At 42.2% G+C, this 24,172-nt stretch overlaps 1 protein-coding gene and 2 non-coding genes across 3 annotated transcripts; all 3 read right to left on the bottom strand.

The window, feature by feature from the left end:
- Nucleotides 1–8,559: 8,559 nt before the first annotated feature.
- Nucleotides 8,560–10,762, bottom strand: ABT1 (activator of basal transcription 1). Its single transcript, XM_007973434.3, has 3 exons — nucleotides 10,483–10,762; nucleotides 9,603–9,799; nucleotides 8,560–9,449 (listed from the first exon to the last, which is right to left on the bottom strand). Exons 1-3 carry the CDS (start codon nucleotides 10,733–10,735, stop codon nucleotides 9,069–9,071), a joined length of 831 nt encoding a protein of 276 aa, XP_007971625.1. The 5' UTR covers nucleotides 10,736–10,762; the 3' UTR covers nucleotides 8,560–9,068.
- Nucleotides 10,763–12,407: 1,645 nt separating this feature from the next.
- Nucleotides 12,408–12,496, bottom strand: TRNAY-GUA (transfer RNA tyrosine (anticodon GUA)). Its single transcript is given in 2 exon segments — nucleotides 12,408–12,443; nucleotides 12,460–12,496. It is a non-coding gene; the product is annotated as a tRNA-Tyr (tRNA).
- Nucleotides 12,497–23,335: 10,839 nt separating this feature from the next.
- On the bottom strand, nucleotides 23,336–23,425 carry TRNAY-GUA (transfer RNA tyrosine (anticodon GUA)). Its single transcript is given in 2 exon segments — nucleotides 23,336–23,371; nucleotides 23,389–23,425. It is a non-coding gene; the product is annotated as a tRNA-Tyr (tRNA).
- Between the last annotated feature and the right edge of the window lie 747 nt (nucleotides 23,426–24,172).

Raw genomic sequence — 24,172 nt, 5'->3', positions numbered from 1 at the left:
CAAAAGAGAAAATGTTTTGCAGAGCCCAAGCCCCGCATCTCAAAGCCTGGAGTACTTGAGGGTGAATTCAGGGCTGGGACACAATCATGTGATAACTGGCACATATGATAACTGGTAACATTTTTATATTGAATTTGTGTGTTTATGTGAGTTTCTGTACTACAAGTTACCCCACTGCAAGAAGTTTTAAGTGTTATTATTTCCAGACCTATTGCAGAGGTAAAATTATACCTTTACATGTTTGTTGCAAAGTAAATTGAATAGAAATTAGGAAATGATTTAAAATTTCTTATAAAATTCCTTTTTCCCTGTGCTTAAGATCCAAATCTGAACGTCGAAAACCTGGACTCTAGATCTGCCTCAGTTACTGGAATATGTAGTGCTCATGTAAATATATACTTCTCATTCCCTCAAACAGCCCTAAAACCAGCAACACATTACTTTACCCCATGGTCCTCAATGTTTCTTCCCGTATCCCAAATTATCATGCTAATTTTGACAATATACAGATAATTTTTTTTAAAAAATTAAATTGTATTAGTAAACAAGTTATTTTAACATTTGTCTAAGAATTATAATAAACACAATTTTTGACATAGAAAAATGGCCTTTGCACTTCCAAATTTCTCCAAATGCTAAACTGCTCATGTCAGACTTCCACTCAAGTTTTTGTTATAGAAGACTAGGTAATAACAATTACTATACTTATACTATCTCTTCTAGGATATAGTGGAAGCACTAAGATTTAAAATTCTATCAGGCTTCCATTTGATCCAATTTTGTAACTACTTAACTAAGATTATTTGCATTAAATAACAGATAATTCAGAATTAGTTGACACAAGGGACTGAAGAATTCCTTACTATGGTTTCAGATCTTTGGATTGAGTTTTATATGAAAGCTCAACTAACCCTAAGTGTGGGTCACATCTACCTTCAGGGTTTTCAAATGGGAGTGGAGGGGAGGAATACAGCAATTAGGAGAGAATAACTTGACATTGTAAATGGAGAGTGTGTTAGGTCCTGGAAATCACTTAAGAGAACAAGCACTTGGGGAACATCCGTATATACTCTCCAAAGGGCGAGCAAATGGAAGTCTTTGGAATGTGAAATGCCCCTGGAGTTCATAAGAATGTTTGGGACTCTGACTGTGAGATGGCAGAACTATGCTTGAGCCAGCTGTTCCACTTTCAGGTGGTGGAGACAAGTCACTTGTTCTCATCAGGTACATCTTTGTAGTATTTCTATTGGACTTCATTTCAATTTAAGGTGTACTGAAACTTCTGAAGTCTTCAGATTCAGCAAGTCTATGAAAGTCAAAAGGCTTTTTGGAGCAAGACCTGGATCAGTATGGAATTGTTCTAGGGAAATAATTTGTCTTTTATCCTAAGTTTCTTCAGGTCCTCACAGGATAACTATGGATCCTAGATTTCTGAGCCCACCTACCTTAACCTTCCTTGGTGATCTGATATTCCAGGGAAACCTATTGTCCTGGGCCTTTCCAAAGTGGCCCTGTTAGAACAGGAGCATATGGATCCTCTTCCCAAAAGCCGCATATGATCTTGGCTTCAATATACTTTGTTTGCTGTATGCATTTTATTTTCCTTTATATATGATATAAAATAAATATAAAATGCATACAACAAATTTTTCATTTTTTAAAAAATAGAGATGAGGTCTCACTATGTTGGCCAGGATGGTTCTGAACTCCGGCTTCAAGCAATCCTCCCACCTTAGCCTCCCCAAGTGCCGGGATTACAGGCATGAGCCACCGTGCCTGGCTCATTTTATTTTCTTATGTAGCTAAGTTTTTCTCAGCAAGCAGAGTCGATGACCTCCAGTTATCATAATTTTTCCTCATGGGAACTCATCTGGCTTTGTGAAGAACAAACAGCACTTTCAGGATTTTCTGTAAGATATTTGGCCCATTTTCTGTAGAAATGCAGCTTTCATGTGCATGGCTCAGATCATCCATGTTGGGAAGTTTTTCTTCTCCATATTAAGTGGAGCCAACATTGTCCAGACTTTCATTTCATTCTGTTGTCATGCCTCTAACTCGGCTGAAGACTTTAAAAGTCACTTCAAATTGGGTGTTTTCTGTGTGCATAGATTATTTCCAGTTTGTATATATTAATATGATCTGAAAGTGCTTCTTCTATATTTTTTCAGCCAATTCAGCATATTTAATTTCTTTTTCCTTCAACAGGTTTTCAAGAAACACTTGAGGTAGCATGATAAATCAGTTTCTTCAATGATTCTTTTGATGAATCATGAAAGAATGTCCATTTCCTAAAAAAAAAAAAAAAGGAAAAAAAAACTGTCCATATTCTAACTTATTACTTATATACAATTCTAATTTACACCATCCATATTATCCTCTCCAAGTATAGTGGCGAGATTGCTCAGCTTTAGCCACTCTTGAGAAACTTGATCTAATATTACTTATCAGTAGCATTTCTTGCACATGCACCATTGAATCCTTAGCCAAGAGACCCATTGGCATGGAATATAATGATCCATAGAAAAGGGCATTCTACATTGAGCCCCCTACCCAAATCTCTGAAAATGGCCAACACATAATTCATGGTTGTAAAATAGATTAGGAGGTTTGTCTATTCCTAAATAATAGGCATTTACATCCTCTCTAACTGGTATGTTTATCCAATCCCAGGGAGCACCTCCTCTCAAAACTCCTCATAATTGCTGTTGAAAGATCTATCCAGTCTCTTTTGTCTGTTTCAGCCTAGATTCTCAGAGAGACATCTTTTAAAGACAAAGATGGATATATCAAAACTCCAACAAGCCATTCCAAAACATCATAAACAAAGAGGCCACCCTAACTTGCCTGTTTAACATTGCAAACCACATACCTCCCACTCCCTAGTCCCCTTACCCTGCTTGACTTTTTCTTTGCTCCATAGAACTTATTATCTTCAAATATATACAATTTACTTTTTTGTGTTTATTGTGTGTTTCTCCCCAGCTTGAAAAATCCACCCTAGTCTCTGCTGCATACTGTTGATGTATTGAAATGCCTAGAACTGTGCCTAGCTTTTAGCAGACACTCAATAACTGTTAGTTGGGAGACTAAATGAATAGAGGACATCCAAGAATCAACAGTTCCAAGTTGAGGAAATCATCCTAATGTAATCTGACTCCTGGGCTTAAATGTCACTGAAAGGACTAGAAAGACAAATAGGGTAGTGAATATCACCACATTCACCCATCTCCTACCCATCATCATACTTCCAAGGTCAACCCACATATGCTTAAGAAAATGAGAAAAACAGGCACAAGTTTAGAAAATCATAATATTCAGAATAAAACCCAGAAGAAAATTATTAGAAGGTATACATACTGGAGAATTAGACAAAAGCAGAAAGAAAAAGAGGAAGCAGGAAGACAGGCAGAAAAGAAATGAAATAAAATCTGTCACCAACTTACTCTTTAAAAAACAAATACAAGTCATGATCGCAATTTCAGGCTCGCAGTTTGGTGGCCAAGCACTAATGTACAGCAGTTTCTAGTTTCGTGTCCTGGGGTTTGGCCCCTTAAATTACTGTACTATCCCTTAATATTTGTATCAGATTTTGCATTAAATGATTTTCCCCTCTGCTCTTGCTGGTGTCTTTCTCATTTAATATATTTTCTTCCATGCAACAGCCTTCCAGTGGCTTCTCTCTCAACTGAACTATCAGTGAAAACTTCCTTATTGAACTGAAAATAAATTGAGTCTGATGTCTCTCCTTTGATTCTACTCATACTTATTTTGAAAAACGCAGCTATCCGGCGTCCTGCTCTCCACCCAATTAACACTTTGATGTTCCTCTCTAAGAATAATATCTGTATTATTACAAACCTGTGTTTTGTTGTTGCTGTTGTTGTTTTTTGAGATGGAGTCTTGCTCTGTCACCCAGGCTAGAGTACAGTGGTGTCATCTCAGCTCACTGCAACCTCTGCTTCCCGGATTCAAGCAATTCTCCTGCCTCAGCCTCCCAAGTAGCTGGGGTTACAGGTGCCCGCCACCATGCCCGGCTAATTTTTGTATTTTTAGTAGAGACAGATTTCACCATGTTGGCCAGGCTGGTCTGGAACTCCTGACCTCGTGATCCACCCGCCTCAGACTCCCACAGTGCTGGGATTACAGCGTGAGCCACCGCGCCAAGCCTATAAACCTCTGTTTTTAAAATACATTAACATAGGAACAATGAAAGTCAAAAAATGGGAAAACATTTTTCCAATACACGGAGAAGAAGCCTCCTTTCTAACGTATTGTTTAGACTGAAAAAAAGTAAAATAACCTTGTTGGAATGGAGATGTTCCACCACATTCATTCCTGTGGCACAATTGGTTAGTGCGTTCAGCTGTTAACCGTAGGGTTGGTGGTTTGAACCTCTGGTGCTGGAATTTCGTGAGAAATGGTATTTTCTTACTTCAGGGATTGTGTCTGGCAAATTAAATGAAAATCCAACCATTATTCTTCCCCTGATGTTCCTTGGCTTTCTTCATTTGCTTGTTTCTTGATTAAATTTACCAAGCTCTTCTAGATCTGAAAGAAATCCCATTGTTCTGAACCACTTATTTTGTTTCCAAACTCCATCTCTCTCAATGTGCTCGTCCATCCAGTAGAGTCCCCACAGCAAAAAGCAGCAGAAGTCACTCGGCCAAGGTCTTGCAGAGCTTGCCCTCTACACTGAGCTGGTGTTGCCTCTACCTGAATCAGTGCCTTGGGTCAGGCTTTGGACGTCACAATAGACCACGAATGAAAGGGGTGGAGACCTCTAGCTAGGATATCTACAGGTTTCCTGTGACTGGTATTTTCCTAAATTACCAGACTCTCTATTTTTTTCCTGCTAACAAAATGAATACCAAAGATGGTCTCTCTTAGACTCTGCAATTTCGCTTCTGACAATTTTTACACAATAGGTATATTTGTACAACTAAAATTGACTCATGTCAGCATTATTCTTTTAAACACTTAAAAAAAGATGGGCCGGGCGCGGTGGCTCAAGCCTGTAATCCCAGCACTTTGGGAGGCCGAGATGGGCGGATCACGAGGTCAGGAGATCGAGACCATCCTGGCTAACACGGTGAAACCCCATCTCTACTAAAAAATACAAAAAACTAGCCGGGCGAGGTGGCGGGCGCCTGTAGTCCCAGCTACTCGGGAGGCTGAGGCAGGAGAATGGCGTGAACCCGGGAGGCGGAGCTTGCAGTGAGCCGAGATCCGGCCACTGCATTCCAGCCTGGGCGACAGAGCAAGACTCTGTCTCAAAAAAAAAAAAAAAAAGAAAAAAAGATTAGAAGAAGCTGCACATCCATCCATAAAGTCCTGATTAAATAATCAATGATAATTGACACATTGGAATTGGAGGCAAAGGTGAAAAACAAAAAGAAGTTCTCTGAATTCATTTACAGCCACCGTGCTGGGGGACCTCATTGGAGTGTGCTAACCCTGATAGCCCAGGTCAGCCACAGACTGGCCACTACAATAATTGCTGAAGGTAGCTGGACACACACCACGCAGCTACAAAAGACATTGCCAGGTTTCTGATAGTCTCTCCCCTCAGCCCGCCTTCGTGTCTCCAGTTAACAAGGGGTGGTTTCAATGGCCCTGGTGACAGAAGATTGATTTTTAATCTCGACTCACTGAAACCTCTGCCTCCTGGGTTCAAGCAGCGATTCTCCTGCCTTAGCCTCCCGCGCAGCTGGGATTACAGGCACCCACCATTACACTCGGCTAATTTTTGTATTTTTAGTAGAAACAGCATTTCACCATGTTGCCCACGCTGGTCTTGAACTCCTGACCTCAAGTGATCCACCCGGCTCGGCCTCCCAAAGTGTTGGGATTACAGGCGTGAGCCACCACACCCAGCCAATTTTCATTTTCTTTAATATTCTGTCAGGTATTGATTTCAAGATGGGCGCTGAGCGCTGTAGCTGTAATCTCAGCACTTTGGGAGGCCAAGGTGGGTGGATCGCTTGAGAACAGGAGTTCGAGAGTAGCCTGGGCAACACAGTGAGACCTCATCTCTAGAAAAAATATTTTAAAAATTAGCTGGGCATGATGGTGCATGCCTGTGGTCCCAACTACTCAGGAAACTGAGGTGGGAGGATCGCTTGAGGCCAGAAGACGGAGGCTGCAGTGAGCCAGGATCGTGCCACTACACTCCAACCTGGATGACAAAGTGAGACCTTGTCTCAAAAAATAAAAGGGGGGTGGGTGGGGAACAGCAGATCTAATATTGTATCTTAAGCAATTCGCTAAAATTCATATAAAGCCTCCTGGGGAGCTGAGCGTGTCCCTAGACTTCAACCAAAGGATTTTCCCCTCATAATTCTACTGTGATGTAACAAGACAAATTTCAGGGAGAAAGGTTTTATGTGGAATCACAAGAAAAGTAATTTGAGAGTAGCTCTAAGTATGACTTTTGAACGTTTTTAGGGCAGGGCATGGTGGCTCATGCCTGTAATCCCAGCACTTTGGGAGGCCGAGGAGGGAGGATCGCTTGAGCCCAGGAGCTCAAGACCAGCCTGAGCAACATAGAGAGACCCTGCTTCTGGAAAAAAAAAAAAAAAAAAAAGGCAGTTTTTAGGCACCCAGACATACCCTATTAAAGCCCTCTTATTCTACCAGGAGTCCTACCTCAACTTATTTGGAAAGAAATCAGCCCACTCCATTGCCATCAAATGCAGAGTCCCAGCTTCTCAGACAGGAGTGAAACTAAGTTGAATCAGAGTATACACTGCAACCACAGAATCATGACTGAGAATTATTACTCAGTTTGCTACTCTTGGTCTTTATAGATAAAGTAAGTCCACTCATATTTGCAGGTACACTTCATTCTCTAGTTTATGACGTGCATTTCTCATGAGTTTCATGTAATAAGCATTCACTATATGCATACTGGGAAAAGCTGGGGAAAATGTGGGGAACAAAGGATAAAATATTAAGAGGCAAATTGAGTCATATCTCTGAGCTCAGTTTTAATGGGGGGGGGATAACAATATTATATAGTTGTGGATTAAATAAGTTACTTCATATAAAAAAACAAAGTGCTGTTTAAAAAGAAAGAAAATTGTGGATGTAAAAAAATTATTTTCCTACCCTCAATAGGCTTAAAGTCAAGGTGAAAGTTCCTAGGATATTTTATTCCACCCACTTATTCTCATTCCTCACTCCACCTGTGACTTAATCAGCTTGCCTGGCCGCAGGTGTGAGCTCTTTGTACCGAACTGTTTTGGAGATAAAGCCTGAAATACCAACCCTTGAACATACTGTTATCTAATGCTGTCTGTCCACCCTGGGAATGCAATTTCTTTCTTCATTCAAGAAAGTCTTAAATAAAACCCCAGTATGTCTACTGTACTTTCTAAGCTGTTAGCAACTGGAGGGAAAGTTTCTTCTTCACGTTGGTATCTCTTTATCTAGCAGAAGTAGCAATGGGCTACTTGGAATTCTGAATAAATGAATATGCCAGCCTGTCAAATTCGGATTCTGGATTTTTCTGTTTCACTTGAAGACATCAATGACCTGAGGAAACAATTCACATGAAACAAACCCACAAGAAATAAAAACAGAAACAAAATGAAAGTTTCTAAGTGGAAATGTAGTTTGTGTGCCAAGTATAAGAGGTATGTGGGTTGTGAGAAATGTTATACCAAGCTTTACTGTGTGGTCCTTTTTACTCTACCCAGTAAAGTGCACCTATCAAGATCATAATGTGGTTAGGATATTTTACAGCCAAAGTAGACAAATCCACTCTACCCCATAAAACACAGATCATCACATTGACAGACAAAAACCAGAAACAAACAGCACAAGCAAAATACTAATTATAATCATCTACCACTTCAGCCTGGAAAATGATCAGAATTTTTGTCTACATGAAACTGTGTAGACTGTTTATTGTGACACCTAGGTTTTCAGCTCCTTTTAGTTGCTTACACTGATTCTTTGAATCCTACAGGGCTCCTTTGCCTCAGCCCCACTATATACAAGTGCACCTGAGGCGCACTGGTTCTCTACTAGGCTTTGCCCACCTTTACAATGGTTCCAACTCAACACTCCACCCAGGAAGCATTGTTTGCAATTGTGGGAGCACTCCAGACTCTTTCAAACTTCTCCTTTATTATTCTTACAGTTATTTTGTAGGAATGACCTGGAAAACTTGGTGAGGACTGACTCACCACTGAAGACTGTGATCATCAATCAGGTCCCCCTTGAGAGGGCTCTATGACATGCCGTGGCCCCCATTCCACCCCGTATATGCATCTACCACAATGCCTATCTTATACTAGTGGCCTGTAAAACTCTTAATACTAAGATGTGTTATTACCTATTGTCACTGTTTCCTCAAACAATGGCTTAGAAAATGCTGACTTAAGATAACTAATTGATAAACTGGGCTAAGATATTAGACAGAAATTAAATAGAAAAAAAATCCAGGTTAAACAGTAAGATGGGTGGCAGGGGCGGGGGGGTTCTAAGATCAGGAGATGAAGGTGAACACAAGGAGATGAAAGCTGGAACTTGTCCAATGATCCTCCCCAACAAAAATAAAAAGGCATATAAAAATATTTTTATTTTCTATAAATACATTAGGAAATGTATTTCTTCCCAACTCAGTCCACCCCATTAACTGTCAATTTTTTCTACATAAAAAAGATGCTAATACCACCCTCACCTGTGACTGCTAAACAGAGAAAGATTGCCGGGACTAGGCATTATCCCCCTAGTTGGAAATAAAGGCCCTTCCTGGGGGCAGGACGTGGGATTTTTAGGGGACCCTATAGACGAAGGCAGCCAAGAGTCAAACAAAACAAGCATATGCAATAGTCATAATCATGCTAGTATGACAGTATGAATTAGGTGACTCAGCCAGGCATATACAGGAGTTCGGAGTGGGGATAGCGGAAGCCCTCAAAACTTGCACGTCTGGGCCCTTAGCAGAGACACTTGGTCTGAGAAACACAGTAAAATGTTTGCCTGGATAGTCACGATCATTCTAGTATGAGGTAGACAGGAAGCAGAGCAGGGCTAGGGGCTGGAAGGGGCCACCCTCGCCCTCAGGAGTCCCTGACAAGGGAAGGTCCCTCCATGCTCTCTGAGGGTGGCGGGGCTCCAAAGATCCTGGCCAGGAGCCCTTTGTTGGAGCGGGCCTTGTCCTGGGCAGTCGCCAGGCGAGCCCGTTCACGACCCCCTGGCCGTGCTGCTTTCCGGGCCCTCAGTTCCTGCTCAGTAGGACGTTGCGCAAATGTCCAGGAGCCATCTGGGCGAGCAGGGTCCCCATCGGCCGCAAGAAATCGTTGTCCCCGTTCCACACTTTGAAGATAGAAGTCGGTCTCACGCTTGGCCTGAGCAACCTCCGCTCTCAGGCGCTGCCTGCGCACCTGGCGCTCAAAGGCAAGGTGCTCGCTGAGGTGGGACCAGGTGAAACGGTGCAAGTACTGTGGGCAGAAAATAAGAAAAGATCAGGATAGTGCAGATTAGGGAGAAAGATGAGACGGGGGACAAGACCAATAAGAAGCCATGGGTATACTTGGGCCAGAGCTGGGGAGAAGGGAGGGTGAGAGGTGTGGCAGAAAGATCTATCTCCTCACCTTGAGGTTCCAAAGATCATAACGGAAGGGGCTGCGCCTGCGGGCACCCATAGGCGTGTTGTGTAGACTGGCCGCCACGCGCTTGGCTATGCGCTTGTCACGGAACTCCACCCATCCCTCGGTGTAGTCCTTGCTGTAGGACCGCTTTTTTCCTCCCGTAGCTGCTGCTGCTTTCTTCTTGCGTCTCACGAACCGGTCTGAGCGCCAAAGACAAAAAGACCCGTCAGGGACTATGCAGCACTCACTCAAAACCACTTCCTACTGCCCGCATCGTTCTTCACATCTGCCAGCGGGAGTCCCACCTGAGAGTTTTTGCCCAGGAGGGCGGGAACTGTAAATTGCACCCTTTCCTCTAGCTAACTCAATTCTTTCCTTAATTGTCCACTCCTTAATCTGGCCGGCTCTGAACGCTATTTAAAACCCGCGCAAGTCCCCAACCTCAATGTAAAATTGAGGGTGGAAAGAGGAAGGGCGGTTGATCAGTTTCTTGACCTAGGCCGCGATGCTAAAGGGGTATGTTCAGTTTTGTAGAAAAGCTAACGAGGCTTTTACTCAGTTGTACTCATGTAACAAACCAGTAAACAGATCCGGAAAGAGAGGTGAGCAGGGCCGGGATAAGAACACGAATAGTAACAATCCGAGAACTAAAGAACCACCAGACGCACTGCGCTACCCACTCTCCCCATATCCCCTCCGCCCACCCACCCCAGCATCCTCACAAACTGATTCACCAGCCAGGAGCCGAGCACCGCACTCCCCACCCCCAAAATCCAACAACTCGTGCCTCAGTCTCGCGCAGCGAAGCAACAGGACATCCATGCTTGCACCCCGCCAGCGAGCGACAACCTCCTCCTTTCACCGTCAGGGTCTGCATACTTACCCTCAGCCTGAAAGAAGACGCGTCCGACCTCGCCATAGGCGCTGAGAAGGTTACGGACGTGCAGGGGACGGAAGCGCGGCGGGATATGGCCCAGGTACACAATACCTGGCACTACCCGCTTATTGCCGCCACAGGCCGCTGCTTCGGATTCCTCCTGCTCCTCCTCCGCGTCTAGTGTCTGTTCTGTCCCTTCCAGCGGCTCGTGCTCCGTTGCGGCCTTCTCCGATTCCTCTGCCTCCATGTTGACTGACATGAGCGGCACGACGGCCGTAAAGTGCCTTGCCTACTGACGCAAAACGTGTGCGACGGCCTGAGACGAGGGGGCGGGGCCAAGGCGGTGATGACAAATGAAAGGATATGATTGGCGATGCAGTCGGGTCCAGGGGAAGGCCGAGGGGAGAGGGCGGAAGTGGGGTGTCAGGTCGAAAGCCAGATTCAGAGCGTGGAAGCGGGATAGGAAGCTTGGGTTAGGTTCACAGATTCCCTGTAACATCTCCAACTCAGGACAGGCAGAACCAGAAAAGGCAGATCCCCAGATATAACCTACCCTATAGAACGCCGCTAAAGGCGGGTTGATGCCGGGTTTTTAGGGAATTTTGTAGAGCAGTTTTAGGGGAGTTTCTGTGTGTTCTAGCGATCAAAATAGCATTTTATTCAAGGGCCCTGGGTGCGATTCCAGCTGAGGAATGACTCACCTTTTAAAGTTTATACATTTCATTTAAAAGATTTGAGTTTTGAAGTTTTAATTATTTCTGGAAATTTACCTTGGAATTTTGAATATTTTAAAATTTAATTTTGAAAACAGTTAATTTTGGAAATTTAATTAGATTTAATTTTTGAAAATTTAAATTGCGAACTTTCAGTTTAATATTTTACATTTGATTTTGTGAATGTCTGAAAATTTAAATGTGTGACAATTATTTGAATAATTTGTTTGGCATCTATTACACATGTGTATTGATACATTATCCATATGCATACTTACGTTGCAAATACTTGTCAGAGGCGCACACGCCTCCAATTCTGGCGACCCCCCCCGGCGGTGCGCTTAGTTCTGCCCTCCCTGGGTCTGTCCTCACAGATTCCCCGTCAGATCACAAACCAGTTTTCCTTCTATGACCTACGTAACCACAGAACGGACAGGGCCCCGGCGGTCCTGCTCCTACCAGGCGACCTGCGAACCATCGGTAAGCCAAGCCCATAGCCGTTTTCCCCGCGCGGGCTCGAGTCCTCAATCTCTTACCGTCGCCCGAGGGCGCGACCAGCAGGGGGCGCCGTCCCCACCCTTAAGGCGTTTCAGTTCTTGCGATCCGCGCCAGTGACAAGCTGACTGCAAAAGATATTGCTGGGAACCGAGTACAAATAATCCGATTAGCTTTCTGGAAGCAGCCCGGGGCAAGTTTGAGGACCATCAATATAAATCCGCCCTTGCTGCGGCCTGACAAAATTTCCCATCTCGCTCCAAGAGCGCAGAGTAGCCCAGAGAATGGAAGCAGGGAGTAAATGTGTCCACTATTAAAATCAGAGATGACAGTTTTTGCCAGTCCCCAAGTATATTTCTAAAGTAACAGGGCCCACACTCTTTCATGGAGTGTCTAAAAGTCTAATAATAGATTCTTCGAATTCAAATACGCCTGTTTCATTAACTTTATTGAAGAGAACTTTCTGTCAGGTGTACACTGCTCCTTTTTTGAAGAGGAGCGGGATATCAAAATCCCCTTCCCCACATTCCTCATGATCCCTCCTCAACTTGGTGAAAATTGAGTCTCACTCGACTGTCCGTGAAGCAACCCTTGTTAGCAATTTTCAAGGTGGATTATTTTCCTTCTCTGAGCGTCTTACAAATTCATGTATAAGCAAGCTGCACACTGCGTTCTTCAAGTTTCTATATTTCAGGCCCAGGAGAGACCCTTTTAAAAGGGAACTCCTCCGAGCCGGACTCGAACCAGCGACCTAAGGATGACTATATTCAAACCCCTACAGTCCTCCGCTCTACCAGCTGAGCTATCGAAGGATGTTGTTGCATGTTATTTGGATACATCAGAATTTACCCATTGCTTTTGACTATCCTGTATTCTCGTTCATTTTGAAAATATAGGGAAACGTGAGGAAAGTTTCGAGGATATTAGAAATGTTCCAAAATGTTCTAAAATGTTCTCATCTGAGTAGGGATAGTGACTATACAAGTGTACGAACAATTCCCTTGAACATTTAAAATTTCACATAGGTCCAAAAAAAAAAAAAAAAAAAAAAAACCAAAAAAAAAACCCACGAGTATTCCGTGTACTGCTCCCTTAGATAGAGTAGATAGAACCATTGCCCTTATTGCACGTGTTGTCCAGCTGTCCTGGCCGCTTAGCACCTCCTTTCTCTTTAGGAAGTGAATAATAAAGACAAGTTTATCTTAGACAACTGGGTTGAAAAGGGGGGACCTACCACCTTGAAGCGGAGTTACTGCCCAGTTCATTTTGGAAACATTGAGACTCTCCTTTCTGAAGGGCAAGGAAAATTGCACAATTTGTATAATTTGTAATTTGTGTTCGAGACACAAAACATGAGACAAGAAGTGCGTTGTGTGTGTACTTATGTTTAGGAATTGAGCGGCTCATATGATATTGCACAATTGTAATAGGACAAATAAATGAAACACAACACTTCTCCCTCCCCCCACAATTTAAAAAAGAAATATAACATTCTATTTACAGGTGTCAACCTAAATAACAAAGAGAAGCTCTCTGAAAGAAAATGATGTTTATTTGGGAATAGAACATTGCAAAGAAAATACGAGTGCCATAGGCAACTATGTATATTCAGGGAGGTAAAGGAAGAAAAAGGTGTTTTTGAGTTGGAGTCTGGCTCTGTCGCCCAGGCTGGAGTGCAACGATCTTGGCTCACTGCAACCTCTGCCTTCCGGGTTCAAGCAATTCTCCTGCCTCAATCTCCTGAGTACCTAGAATTACAGATGTCCGCCACCACACCTGGCTAATTTTTGTATTTTTAGTAGAGACAGGGTTTCACCATGTTGGCCAGGCTGGTCTCAAACTCTTGACCTCATGATCCACCCGCCTCGGCCTCCTAAAGTGCTGGGATTACAGGCGTGAGCCACCGAGCCCAGCGACAAAGATTTTTAAGGGAAAAAATGAGAAGGATTATATAACTGTGTTGAAGTAATTATCATGTGCTACAAAGATGGGTCATAGAGAGGAAGCTAGTCCGAGGTTGGACAGGCAGTTGTGGGGCAGATGTCCTCATAGAAGTATTTTTTTGTGTAGGATTGTGATGGCCTGTGCAAGGTTATGGTTTTTGCAGTCTTTTGTGATAGTTTTTGTTATCAAGCATGGCCTTTTCCAGCTCTATTAATCAGCGTTCTTAGTTTGTGTGTTTGTGTGTTTTAACAATAGTGACTCCATTTTGATTCTGACAGTTTTCACACAGGTATGCTGTCATGCTTAGCTAATAAATGCCTATGATGGTATTCAGCTTCCCGGTGCCTAAGACAGAAATGAACACCAATGGGAAAAATGGGAAGGTGTCTGGAGAGACTTTTCTTTTTTATAAAATTATTAAAAGTATATGGAAATTATAAATTGTGAAATTTACAGAAAGGAGTTCTGGTGAATTTATCTATGAAAGATCATCACTTATTAAAGTTCTCCATAATTGTAATCTTGACAAAAATATGGTTTTTTTTCCAAAAGATCCTCTCCAGCGTTTCCCATGGGAAATATCTGCAGCAACATAACTAATATGTAATTCAGTTATTCAATTCATTGTCATGAGAAACTAAGAATATATGGTCTGGTAAATTCCTTTTCAATAATGTAGCCTAGCAGGGGAAAATACGAGAAGCCAGAGAAGAGAAATGAGCAGATTCTGTATGAGATGGTCTCTGCCCATGTGAAGTGTACTTACCTGAGCCTTGGACACCAGATGTAAAAGCAGTTGACCAACCCTGCCATTTCACCACCAAACCCCAGGATCTCAGTTCGCATGGTTTCTCGAATAAAAGCTTCACTAATTTTCACAGAGGGCAGCAAACATACTGAAAAAAATGCTCAGTATGTTTCTCATCAGTTACTGCTATGCTCACAAGCTCCCAGAGCCTCATACCTCCCAGTGACATGGTACTATAGAGTTGATTTTGATCGGGAAGAACTCCAATTGCTAATCTCATCAATTATTTTCTTTACCTATAAACTAATCCTAGCATGAGAATCTCACCTCAGGGCTGTTGAAGTTGGAATTTCATTTGCCTGAAATGCTCTTTCCCCTGATGATCCCCAAGATTTGCCTCCTGGGAATACAAGAACAAGTAATTAGGACCTTTCCACACTAGATATCTGTATCGCTTTGTGGGAAGACTTCCTTCTTCCTCTTCTTACAGAATCTGGTGTCAGAATGACCATTCTATTCCCTCTTGCAGACACAAGTTCAAAATGGGTTTATGGATAAATCTAATTCTCTGAAATAATTCTTGGAGATGTGTCATCATCACTTGATTACAATCTCACCCTGTACCTTCTCTATTGCTTTAGTACCTTTTCAACTTGTGAATTGAGTCCTACCTAGATGGTTTTAACTTCTCTTGAAGCTTACAGACCACTATAATATTCCTATGGAATAAAAAGGAACAAACCATTGGTAAATGTAACAACAGGGATGAAACTCATCTGCATTATGCTGAATTTAAAAGGCCAGATACAAAAGGCTACATACTATGGTATTCCTATGAAATTCTTGCAAGTGCAAAACTATAGGGACAGAAAATATCCATAGTTGCTGCTGGGGTAGAAGATAGGGGAAGAAATTAAGTATAAAAGAAACATGGTGATTCAGTAAGGCCAAAATAGAAAAACAAGAAGAGGAAGAAGGAGGAGGAGGAGGAGGGGAGAGGAGGAGAAGGAGGAGGAGGAGGAGAGGAGAGGAGGAAAAGAGAAGGAGAAGGAGGAAAAGAGAAGGAGGAGGAGAAGAAGAAAGAAGGAAGGAAGAAAGAAGAAGAAACAACATGGGAGGCTAGGCCTGGTGTCATGCCTGTAATGGCTTGAACCCAGGAGTTCCAACCTGCAGTAAGCTATGATGGAAGAACTGCGCTCCAGCCTAGGCAACAGAGCATGACCCTGTCTAGAGATAAACTTACATGATTATGATTAATTGATTTTTGACAGAAGTGCCAAGGTAATTCTATAAGAAAAAGATAACTTTGCAAAATGATTCTGCAAAAACTGAATATCCATATGCAAATAAATGAACTTAGACCCTTATATCACACAATGTACAAACATTAATTCAAAATGAATCAAAGACTTAAATGCAGGGACTAGAACACAAAACCTCTAGAAGAAAATGTAGAAGAAACTCTTTGTGACTTTAGGTTAAGCAAAAAGATTTTAAATGGGACATAAAAGCATAAACCGTAAAGGAAAAAATAAGTTGAATTTCATCACAGTTTAACAAAAAATCTGTTCCTTAAAATATACTGTTAAGAAAAGAGAGTCAGGCCAGGCATGGTAGCTCACGCCTGTAATCCCAGCCCTTGGGAAGGCTGAGGCCGGTGGATCGCTTGAGTCCAGGAGTTCAAGATCAGCCTGGGCAACACAGCGAAATCCCGTCTCTACCAAAAGAAAAAAAAAAAAAAAAGTCAAGTCACAGATTAGAAAAAGATACTTGGAAAACACTTCCCTGATGAAGGACTTGTAACCAGAACATATAACATACTCTTGCAACTCAATAATAAGACCAGACAATACATTTTTTTAAATGGACAAATGATTTGGACAGATATTTTACAAAAGAAGCTGTACTGATGGCCAATAAGCATAAAAAGATATTCAACATCACTATTCATTAGGGAGATGCAAATTAAAGCCACAATGAGATACTTTACACACCTAAGAGAATGGCTAAAGTTAAAAAAAAAAAAAAAAGGTGAGAAATTAACAGTGCCAAGTGCTGATGATGATGTGAAATAACTGAAATTCTCATGTATTGCTGGTGGGAATAAAAACTGTTCCACCTTGAAAAACACTGTCAGTTTTTAAAAATGAAATTATACATAAGTTTGCCATAACACTATGTGAATATTTATAGTAGCTTTATGCATAACCACCAAAACTGTCTGGGCTGGAGATATAATAATGTGAGTTATCTGCACAGAAACAGGCTTAAGTTCATGACCCTGGAGGAGACTCTCAAAGAATTGGGTGTAAACAGATAACAGAAGAGGACTAAGAATTAAAGCCTGGGGAGAAAAACAATATTAAGGAATCAGGGAGAAGAGGAACAACCAGTAAAGAAGACTAGGAAGAAGCTATCAATGCGGAAGGAGTAACTCAAAGAGAGTGTGATACCCCAGAAGCCAAATGAAGAAAATATACCAAGAAGAATTGAGCGTCCCAATCTAACGCTGCTACTGATGAACCATGTAAGAGAAGGCAGAGAATTGATCATTAGATTAGCAACAGTGAGGTCCATGGGAACTTTGAAAAGAGCCATTTATGTAGAGATGAGAGACAAATTGGAGTAAGTTTAACACAGAGGACAGGCTGGATGCAGTGGCTCAAGCCTGTAATCCCAGCACTTTGGGAGGCCAAGTCGGGAGGTTCGCTTGAGACCAGGAGTTGGAGACCAGCCTGGGCAACATGGAGAGACCCCATCTCTACAAAAATTAGCCACAGGTGTGGTGGCACGCACCTGTAGTCCTGGCTACTTGGGAGGTTGAAGTGGGAGAACAGCTTAAGCTGAGGAGGCTGAGGCTGCAGTGAGCCGGTATCATGCCACTGCAGTGCAGCCTGAGTAACAGAGCCAGACCCTGTCTCAAAAAAAAAAAAAAAAAAAAGAGAAAAGAAAAGAAAAGACTGAGTGCAAAGACAAGAAAGACCGAGGACCATTCTTTCAAGATGTGTGAAGCAGTAGCTGCCAGAGGATAAACAATAAAGAAAGGTTTGTTTCCAGATCAGGGAGGCCGGGCGCGGTGGCTCACACCTGTAATCCCAGCACTTTGGGAGGCCAAGGCGGGTAGCTCACAATATCAGGAGATCGAGACCATCCTGGCTGACACGGTGAAACCCCGTCTCTATCCGAAAATACAAAAATATAGCCGGGCGTGGAGGTGGGCGCCTGTACTGTAGTCCCCAGCTCCTCGGGAGGCTGAGGCAGGAGAATGGCGTGAACCCGGGAGATGGGGCTTGCAGTGAGCGGATATCGCGCCACTGCACTCCAGCCTGGGCGACAAGCGAGACTCCGTCTCAAAAAAAAAAAAAAAAAAAAGAAAAGATCAGGGAGAAGTTTATTTCACTATCAACGGATAGAGTCAAGAAACGTTAATTTCAAGATCAGTTAATTTCGGCCAGTTGCGGTGTAATTCCAACACTTTGCGACGCTGAGGCAGGCAGATCACCAGAGGTCAGGAGTTCAAGACCAGCCTGTCCAACATGGTGAAACCCAGTGTCCACTAAAAATACAAAATAAATTTAGCCAGGTGTGGCTAAAGAGTCAAGAAAAGTTAATTTCAACATCAGTTAATTTTGGCCAGTCGCAGTGTAATTCCAACATTTTGGGACACTGAGGCAGGCAGATCACCAGAGGTCAGGAGTTCAAGACCAGCCTGTCCAATATGATGAAACCCAGTATCTACTAAAAATACAAAAAAAAAAAAAAAAATAGCCAGGTGTGGTGGCAGGTGCCTGTAATCCCAGCTCCTCTGGAGGCTGAGGCAGGAGAATCGCCTGAACCCAGGAGGCAGAGGTTGCAGTGAGCCGAGATGGCACCACTACACTTCATCCTGGGTGAGACACCGAGACTGTGTCTCAAAAAAAAAAAAAAAAAAAAAAAAAATCCGGAAAATGTCAGACACTGTGGTGTGTGCCTGTAGTCCCAGCTACTCAAGAGGCTAAGGCAGGATCGCTGGAGCCCAGGAGTTCAAGTCCAGCCTGAGCAACATAATGAGACCTCCTTGCCCCCACATCCCTCCCTCTCAAAACAAAACATCAGGAAGAGAGTCTCATTAAATATACTAAAATAAAAACATTTTCCTTTTTTCCACAGTCTCTCTCTTGATTTATCATGGTGCTTTTATTTGCTATTTAATATCATTCTAACTAAGTAAAAGCTTAACTTTTACATTATTAATTTTACTGTTAATCTTTGTTGTTCAATGCCAATTTTAAATGCAAATACAAGGATATTTAATTCATATTTGGAATCACTGACATTCTACAATTTATATTTAATAGCTCAACACAAGCCTATGTATTTTGTTCTTACCCCAACAGTGGAAACACTGCCTAAAACTAACTCATTAATTAATTCACACATATTCTACCAATACTATCTTTGGTTTACTGATAAGGAAAGATTAAAAGGAAAAAGAACTATGGGTTGCCCTGTCTTTCCATTTCCTCCTATGTCAATATTTTCAGTGTAAGTGATTAGCTTATGCAGGGATATAACATGAATAAACAAGGATATGATGGGCTGTTCCTTAGACTCTGCCATTGCCTTCTTTCTGCACCCTTAAGCAAGTTTTGGTCTGAACATAAACTGTGGCCTCTGGGGGCTGTCAGCACCTCCACTTCTTTTAGTCACAGAGGTAACATGTTTATATGTGCTTTGAGTCTTAGCATCATGGTTCTCCTAAATTTTGTGCTCATGGGGCATTGCCAATGCTGTATATGAAAAGGGTGGCAAGGAATTGAGGCTGCCACCTGACCTGTCTCGTCGGTTCATGTGAATGCTCCGTTGTCCTACTGGACATCACATTCAAAACACAAATTCAAAGATTATATTATCGTGAATCTCAAGATGGCAACAACAGAGTATTAAACCAAGAGCTGGTCTTTCGGAACACAAAGTCATGTGCAGCTGCACAGGTTGTATATGCATAAAGCCAGCGGTGAACATAAAATATCAGGAAGTGAGGGGGTAGGAGAGATGATGTAGGAATGAGAATCAGGACAACAGCTGGAGTGTCATCCTTGAGAATGGAATGGGATCTAGTGCCCAGGAGGACAAATACGATTATGTAAGAGTATCTGTAAAATCAGTACCTCTACTAACTTGTTTAATCAAAGTAAATTGTCCATTAGCTTGGCATACAAATAGAGATCCACTATTCACACTTGATCCTGAACCTCCCTTTTTGACAGACCTTTGCTTCCTTGACAGCCTCTATTCGGGAGGCTACAATAGTCTCTGGACTCAGACTAGCATCTTCCACTATGCAAGAGAGTGGTAACAATCACTTTTTAGAAACCCAGAATGTTTATAAATGAATGTTTCCATTTCTGCTGCCAGCATAGTACATCAGTATCACCCTTCACTATCTCTCATGTAACCTTTTAGATAACCTCTCTCCCTTTCCCCCAAACTCCTTTTCCTTCCTCTTTCCAACAGTATTCCCCACTCTCATGGTGCTACTAGATGCTTTATAAAAAACAAATCTAAGAGGGTAACTATATTTGATAAACAGCTGTAAAGCCTATCTATTGCCCTCAGAATAAAGAAAAAAGTCCTCGAAGTCCTAGCCAGAGCAATAAGGCGAGAGAAAGAAATAAAAAGCATCCAAGCCAGGCATGGTGGCTCACGCCTGTAATTCCAGCACTTTGGGAGGCCAAGGCAGGCGAATCATCTGAGGTCAGGAGTTCGAGACCAGCCTGACCAACATGGAGAAACCCTATCTCTACTAAAAACACAAAAAACAGCTGGGTGTGGTGGTTCATGCCTGTAATCCCAGCTACTAGGGAGACTGAGGAAATATATTCTAAGAATAAAAATGTAATTTAAAAAATCTTTTAAAATTTGTAATACAGGGCCAGGCGCGGTGGCCCATGCCTGTAATCCCAGCCCTGTGGGAGGCTGAGGCGGGTGGATCACTAGAGGTTAGGAGTTCAAGACCAGCCTGGCCAACATGGTGAAACCCCGTATCTACTAAAAATATTCCAGGTGTGGTGGCTCACAGCTGTAATCCCAGCTACTCTGGAGGCTGAGGCACAAGAATCGCTTGAACCCAGGAAGCAGAGGTTTCAGTGAGCCAAGATCATGCCACTGCACTCCAGCCTAGGTGACAGAGCGAGACTCCATCTCTAAATAAATAAATAAAATAAAATCATATGAAATAAAAAAGAGTCCAAATAGCCAAAGCAAACTAAGCAAAAAGAACAAAGCCAGAGGAATCACACTACTCATCTTCAAACTATACTGCAAAGCTACAGGTAACCAAAACAGCATCGTACTGGTACAAAAACAGACACATAAACCTATGGAACAGGATAGAGAACCCAGACATAAAGTCCCACAACTATAACCATCTGATCTTTGACAAAGGTGACAAAATAACAAGCAATGGAGAATGGACTGTGTTCAATAAATGGTGCTGAAATAACTGGCTAACCATGTGCAGAAGATTGAAACTGGACCCATACCTTTCACCATATACAAAAATTAACTCAAGATTTAAATGTAAGACCTCAAACTATAAAAATTCTAGAAGAAAACCTATGAAATACCATTCTGGACATCAGCCTTGGCAAGTAATTTATGACTAAGTCTCCAAAAGTATTTGCAACAAAAACCAAAATTGTTAAGGGGAATGTAATTGAACTTCTGCCCAGCAAAAGAAACTATCAAGGGGCCTGGTTCACTCACTTATACCTGTAATCCCAACACTTTGGGAAGTGGAAGCGTGTGGATTACTTGAGGCTAGGAGTTGGAAACCAGCCTGGCCAATATGGTGAAATCCCATCTCTACTAAAAATACAAAAATCAGCCAGGCATGGTGGCACACACCTGTAGTCCCAGCTACTCAGGAGGCAGAGGCATGAGAATCACTTGAATATGGAAGGCCAAAATTGTGATGTGCTGAGATCGCACCACTGCACTCCAGCGTGGGCTACAGAGTGAGACTCTTGTGTCAAAACAAACAAAACAAAACAAACAAACAAAAAAACTGTCAACAGAGTAAATAGACATTCTACAGAATGAAGAAAATATTCACAAATTATGCATCCGACATAGCTCTAATGCTAAGGATTCATAAGGAACTTAAATAATTCCATGAGCAAAAAACAAATAACTCCAATAAAAAATGGGCAAGAGACACGAACAGACACTTTTTAAAAGAAGACATACATACAGCCAACAAATATACGAAAAATGTTCAACATCACTAATTAGAGAAACACAAATCAAACCTCAATGAGATACCATTTCACATCAGTCAGAATGGCTGTTATTAAAACATCAAAAATAATGCATATATGGCAAGGTGGCAGAGAAAAGGGAATGCTTACATTCCCACTATTAGTGGGAATGTAAATTAATTCAGCTACTGGGCAAAGCAGTTTGGAAATTTCCCAAATAACTTAGAACTACCATTTGACTCATCAGTCCCACTACTGAGTATATACACAAAGGAAAATAAATCATTCTACCAAAAAGACACATGCATAAGTATGTTTGTTGCAGCACTATTCACAATAGCCAAGACATGGAATCAACCTACATACCCACTAAGGGTGGAATAAAGAAAACGTGATACATATACACCATGGAATACTACACAGCCATGAAAAAGTACAAAATCACGTCCTTTGCAGCAATATGGGTGCAGCTGGAGGCCACTATTGTAAGTGGATTAACTCAGGAACATAAAACCAAATACCTCATGTTCTCTCACTTACAAGTAGGGAGCTAAACACTGAGTACACATGGACACAAAGGTGAGAACAATAGACCCTGGGAACTACTAGAGGCAGGAGGATGGAAGGAGGATGAGGGTTGAAAAACTATCGGGTACTATGATTACTACCTTGGTGATGGGGATGTTCGTACACCAAAACCGAGCGACACGCAATTTAGTCACGTAACAAATCTGCCTATGTAGCCCCTGAACCAAAAATTTAAAAATAAAAAAGTTCTCAAATTTTATTCTTCATTTTCTGTGCCGGAAGAATAAAAAAGTATTGGCCAGGCGCGGTGGCTCATTCGTGTAATCCCAGCACTGTGGGAGGCCGAGGCGGACGGATCGCTTGAATCCAGCAGTTCGAGACTAGTTTGGCCGACAAAGCGAGACTCTCCGACCACACCCCTCCTCTCTCCAAAAATAGCTAGGGGTGATGACTCGAGCCTGTAGTCCCAGGTACTCGGGAGTCTGAGGTGGGAGGATCATTTGAGCCCAGGAAGTCCAGTGAGTCCTTCAGCCTGGGCGACAGAGCGAGATTGTCTAAAATAACAACAACAACAACAACAACAACAACAAAAACCCCCACACACAGAGAAACAGAAGGAGAGAAGAAGAAAAGTAACAAGATAGAGGACCCCAAAAGTCTTCGTATATTCTAACCTCCAATAAAAACTGAAATGAAAACCTTGGGGCCAGGGTGCTCGTGGCATTCCCCACACCTCCCATGCGCCTTCTTAACTGAACTCCATTGCGGGCGTTGGCTGTGGTTTGCTGGTGGAACGTCAACTCGGGTCGGGGCTGGGGAGGGAAAGTGGGAATAAAAACTGCATTTCATGATCAGTAGCGGGAAATAAGAATGGCATCAAGAAACCAAGAGCCAGGAGGAGACTCAGGGAGGGAGTGGAGGTGAAGTGTTGTGAGGTACAAATTTCACAAGGAAAAAGTGAAGCCTCAGACTTACTGTAAACACTGCTTTTCATCTACGCAGGCGCCCTTTGGTGAAGCTACCACGTTTCTGGTTTATTCCTAAAATATTTTACGCATGTAACCAAAAATTGTCTCCTTGCGCAAGGTTGAGCCTAAGGAGCCGTCTGTTACATGTTTTTGTCTGGATCTTTATTTATTTTCGTAAAGATCATATGTCTGGAATCATTCACCCGTAGGTCAAAACTACCGTCCTTCGAGCCGGATTCGAACCAGCGACCTAAGGATACCTTGGTTTAAAGAACCTACAGTCCTCCGCTCTACCAACTGAGCTATCGAAGGACACAAAGTTCCTTGCTCTCTAGACACGTAGTTCTGTGCTCTCTAGAAGCCCCAAAATAATGTGCCTCCTGGAAGTTCTTAGGTTTTCAAGTCTTGTTCCATTTAGGAGACTAGGTTTTAATTATATTAATATTAATTTTTTAAACTACCATCGGCTTTAAAGCAGTATTCTCAGACACCGGAATTATTCTGTGTAATGATCTAGGTAATTGGCTTCATGGTTATAAATATGTAAAAGGCATTGGGTTTTATATTGAAAACATTAGGATATTTATGTATAGTTCAAACCAAAAACCTTACTGGAATCCCCCGTCCTCCTCCCCTAGATATACACAATCTCCCAGATTACGCCCTCTGTCCTGCTGTTTTGTGTGATTAACTCCTCCTTTCTCTCTTAAAAGTGTCTGGATTTCCTTGATAAATGCTATGGTTGCCCTAAATACAGACAACTGGGTTGATGAGGATCCCAGGGTTGTGAACAAAGCATTCCGGTATCCTTGCAGTTCTCCTTTCTGAAAGTCGAATGATAAATTGTGTACATTCATAAGTGTAGTGTTGAAACATGGAAGTGTCATCTGTGCGTGTTTGTGTAAATTTGAGTGTATATTACATAACCATGGTGGAGCAGTTAAAATGAAGCAAAAACTCTTGAAAACTTTACGTGGAAATATAAATATTCCTTTTTCAAAGCAAATTGTCCAACATAGTGAGAGGTTCTGTGTAGACTGTTGTCTGCTCAGCTTCCTT

Source organism: Chlorocebus sabaeus, chromosome 17 (assembly GCF_047675955.1).
Source record: "Chlorocebus sabaeus isolate Y175 chromosome 17, mChlSab1.0.hap1, whole genome shotgun sequence".
NCBI classification, from domain to species: Eukaryota; Metazoa; Chordata; class Mammalia; order Primates; family Cercopithecidae; genus Chlorocebus; species Chlorocebus sabaeus.
Note: the sequence above shows the minus strand (reverse complement) of the source record. Positions and strands in the feature narration are given on the sequence as shown.

What these genes read in the sequence shown, in the direction of transcription:
- ABT1 (XM_007973434.3), bottom strand. Translation starts at nt 10,735, where the DNA reads ATGTCAGTCAACATGGAGGCAGAGGAATCGGAGAAGGCCGCAACGGAG. An exon ending in CGTCTTCTTTCAGGCTGAGG is followed by an intron (nt 9,800 to 10,482) that starts GTAAGTATGCAG and finishes TTTGGCGCTCAG; the next exon opens with ACCGGTTCGTGAGACGCAAG. An exon ending in ATGATCTTTGGAACCTCAAG is followed by an intron (nt 9,450 to 9,602) that starts GTGAGGAGATAG and finishes TTCTGCCCACAG; the next exon opens with TACTTGCACCGTTTCACCTG.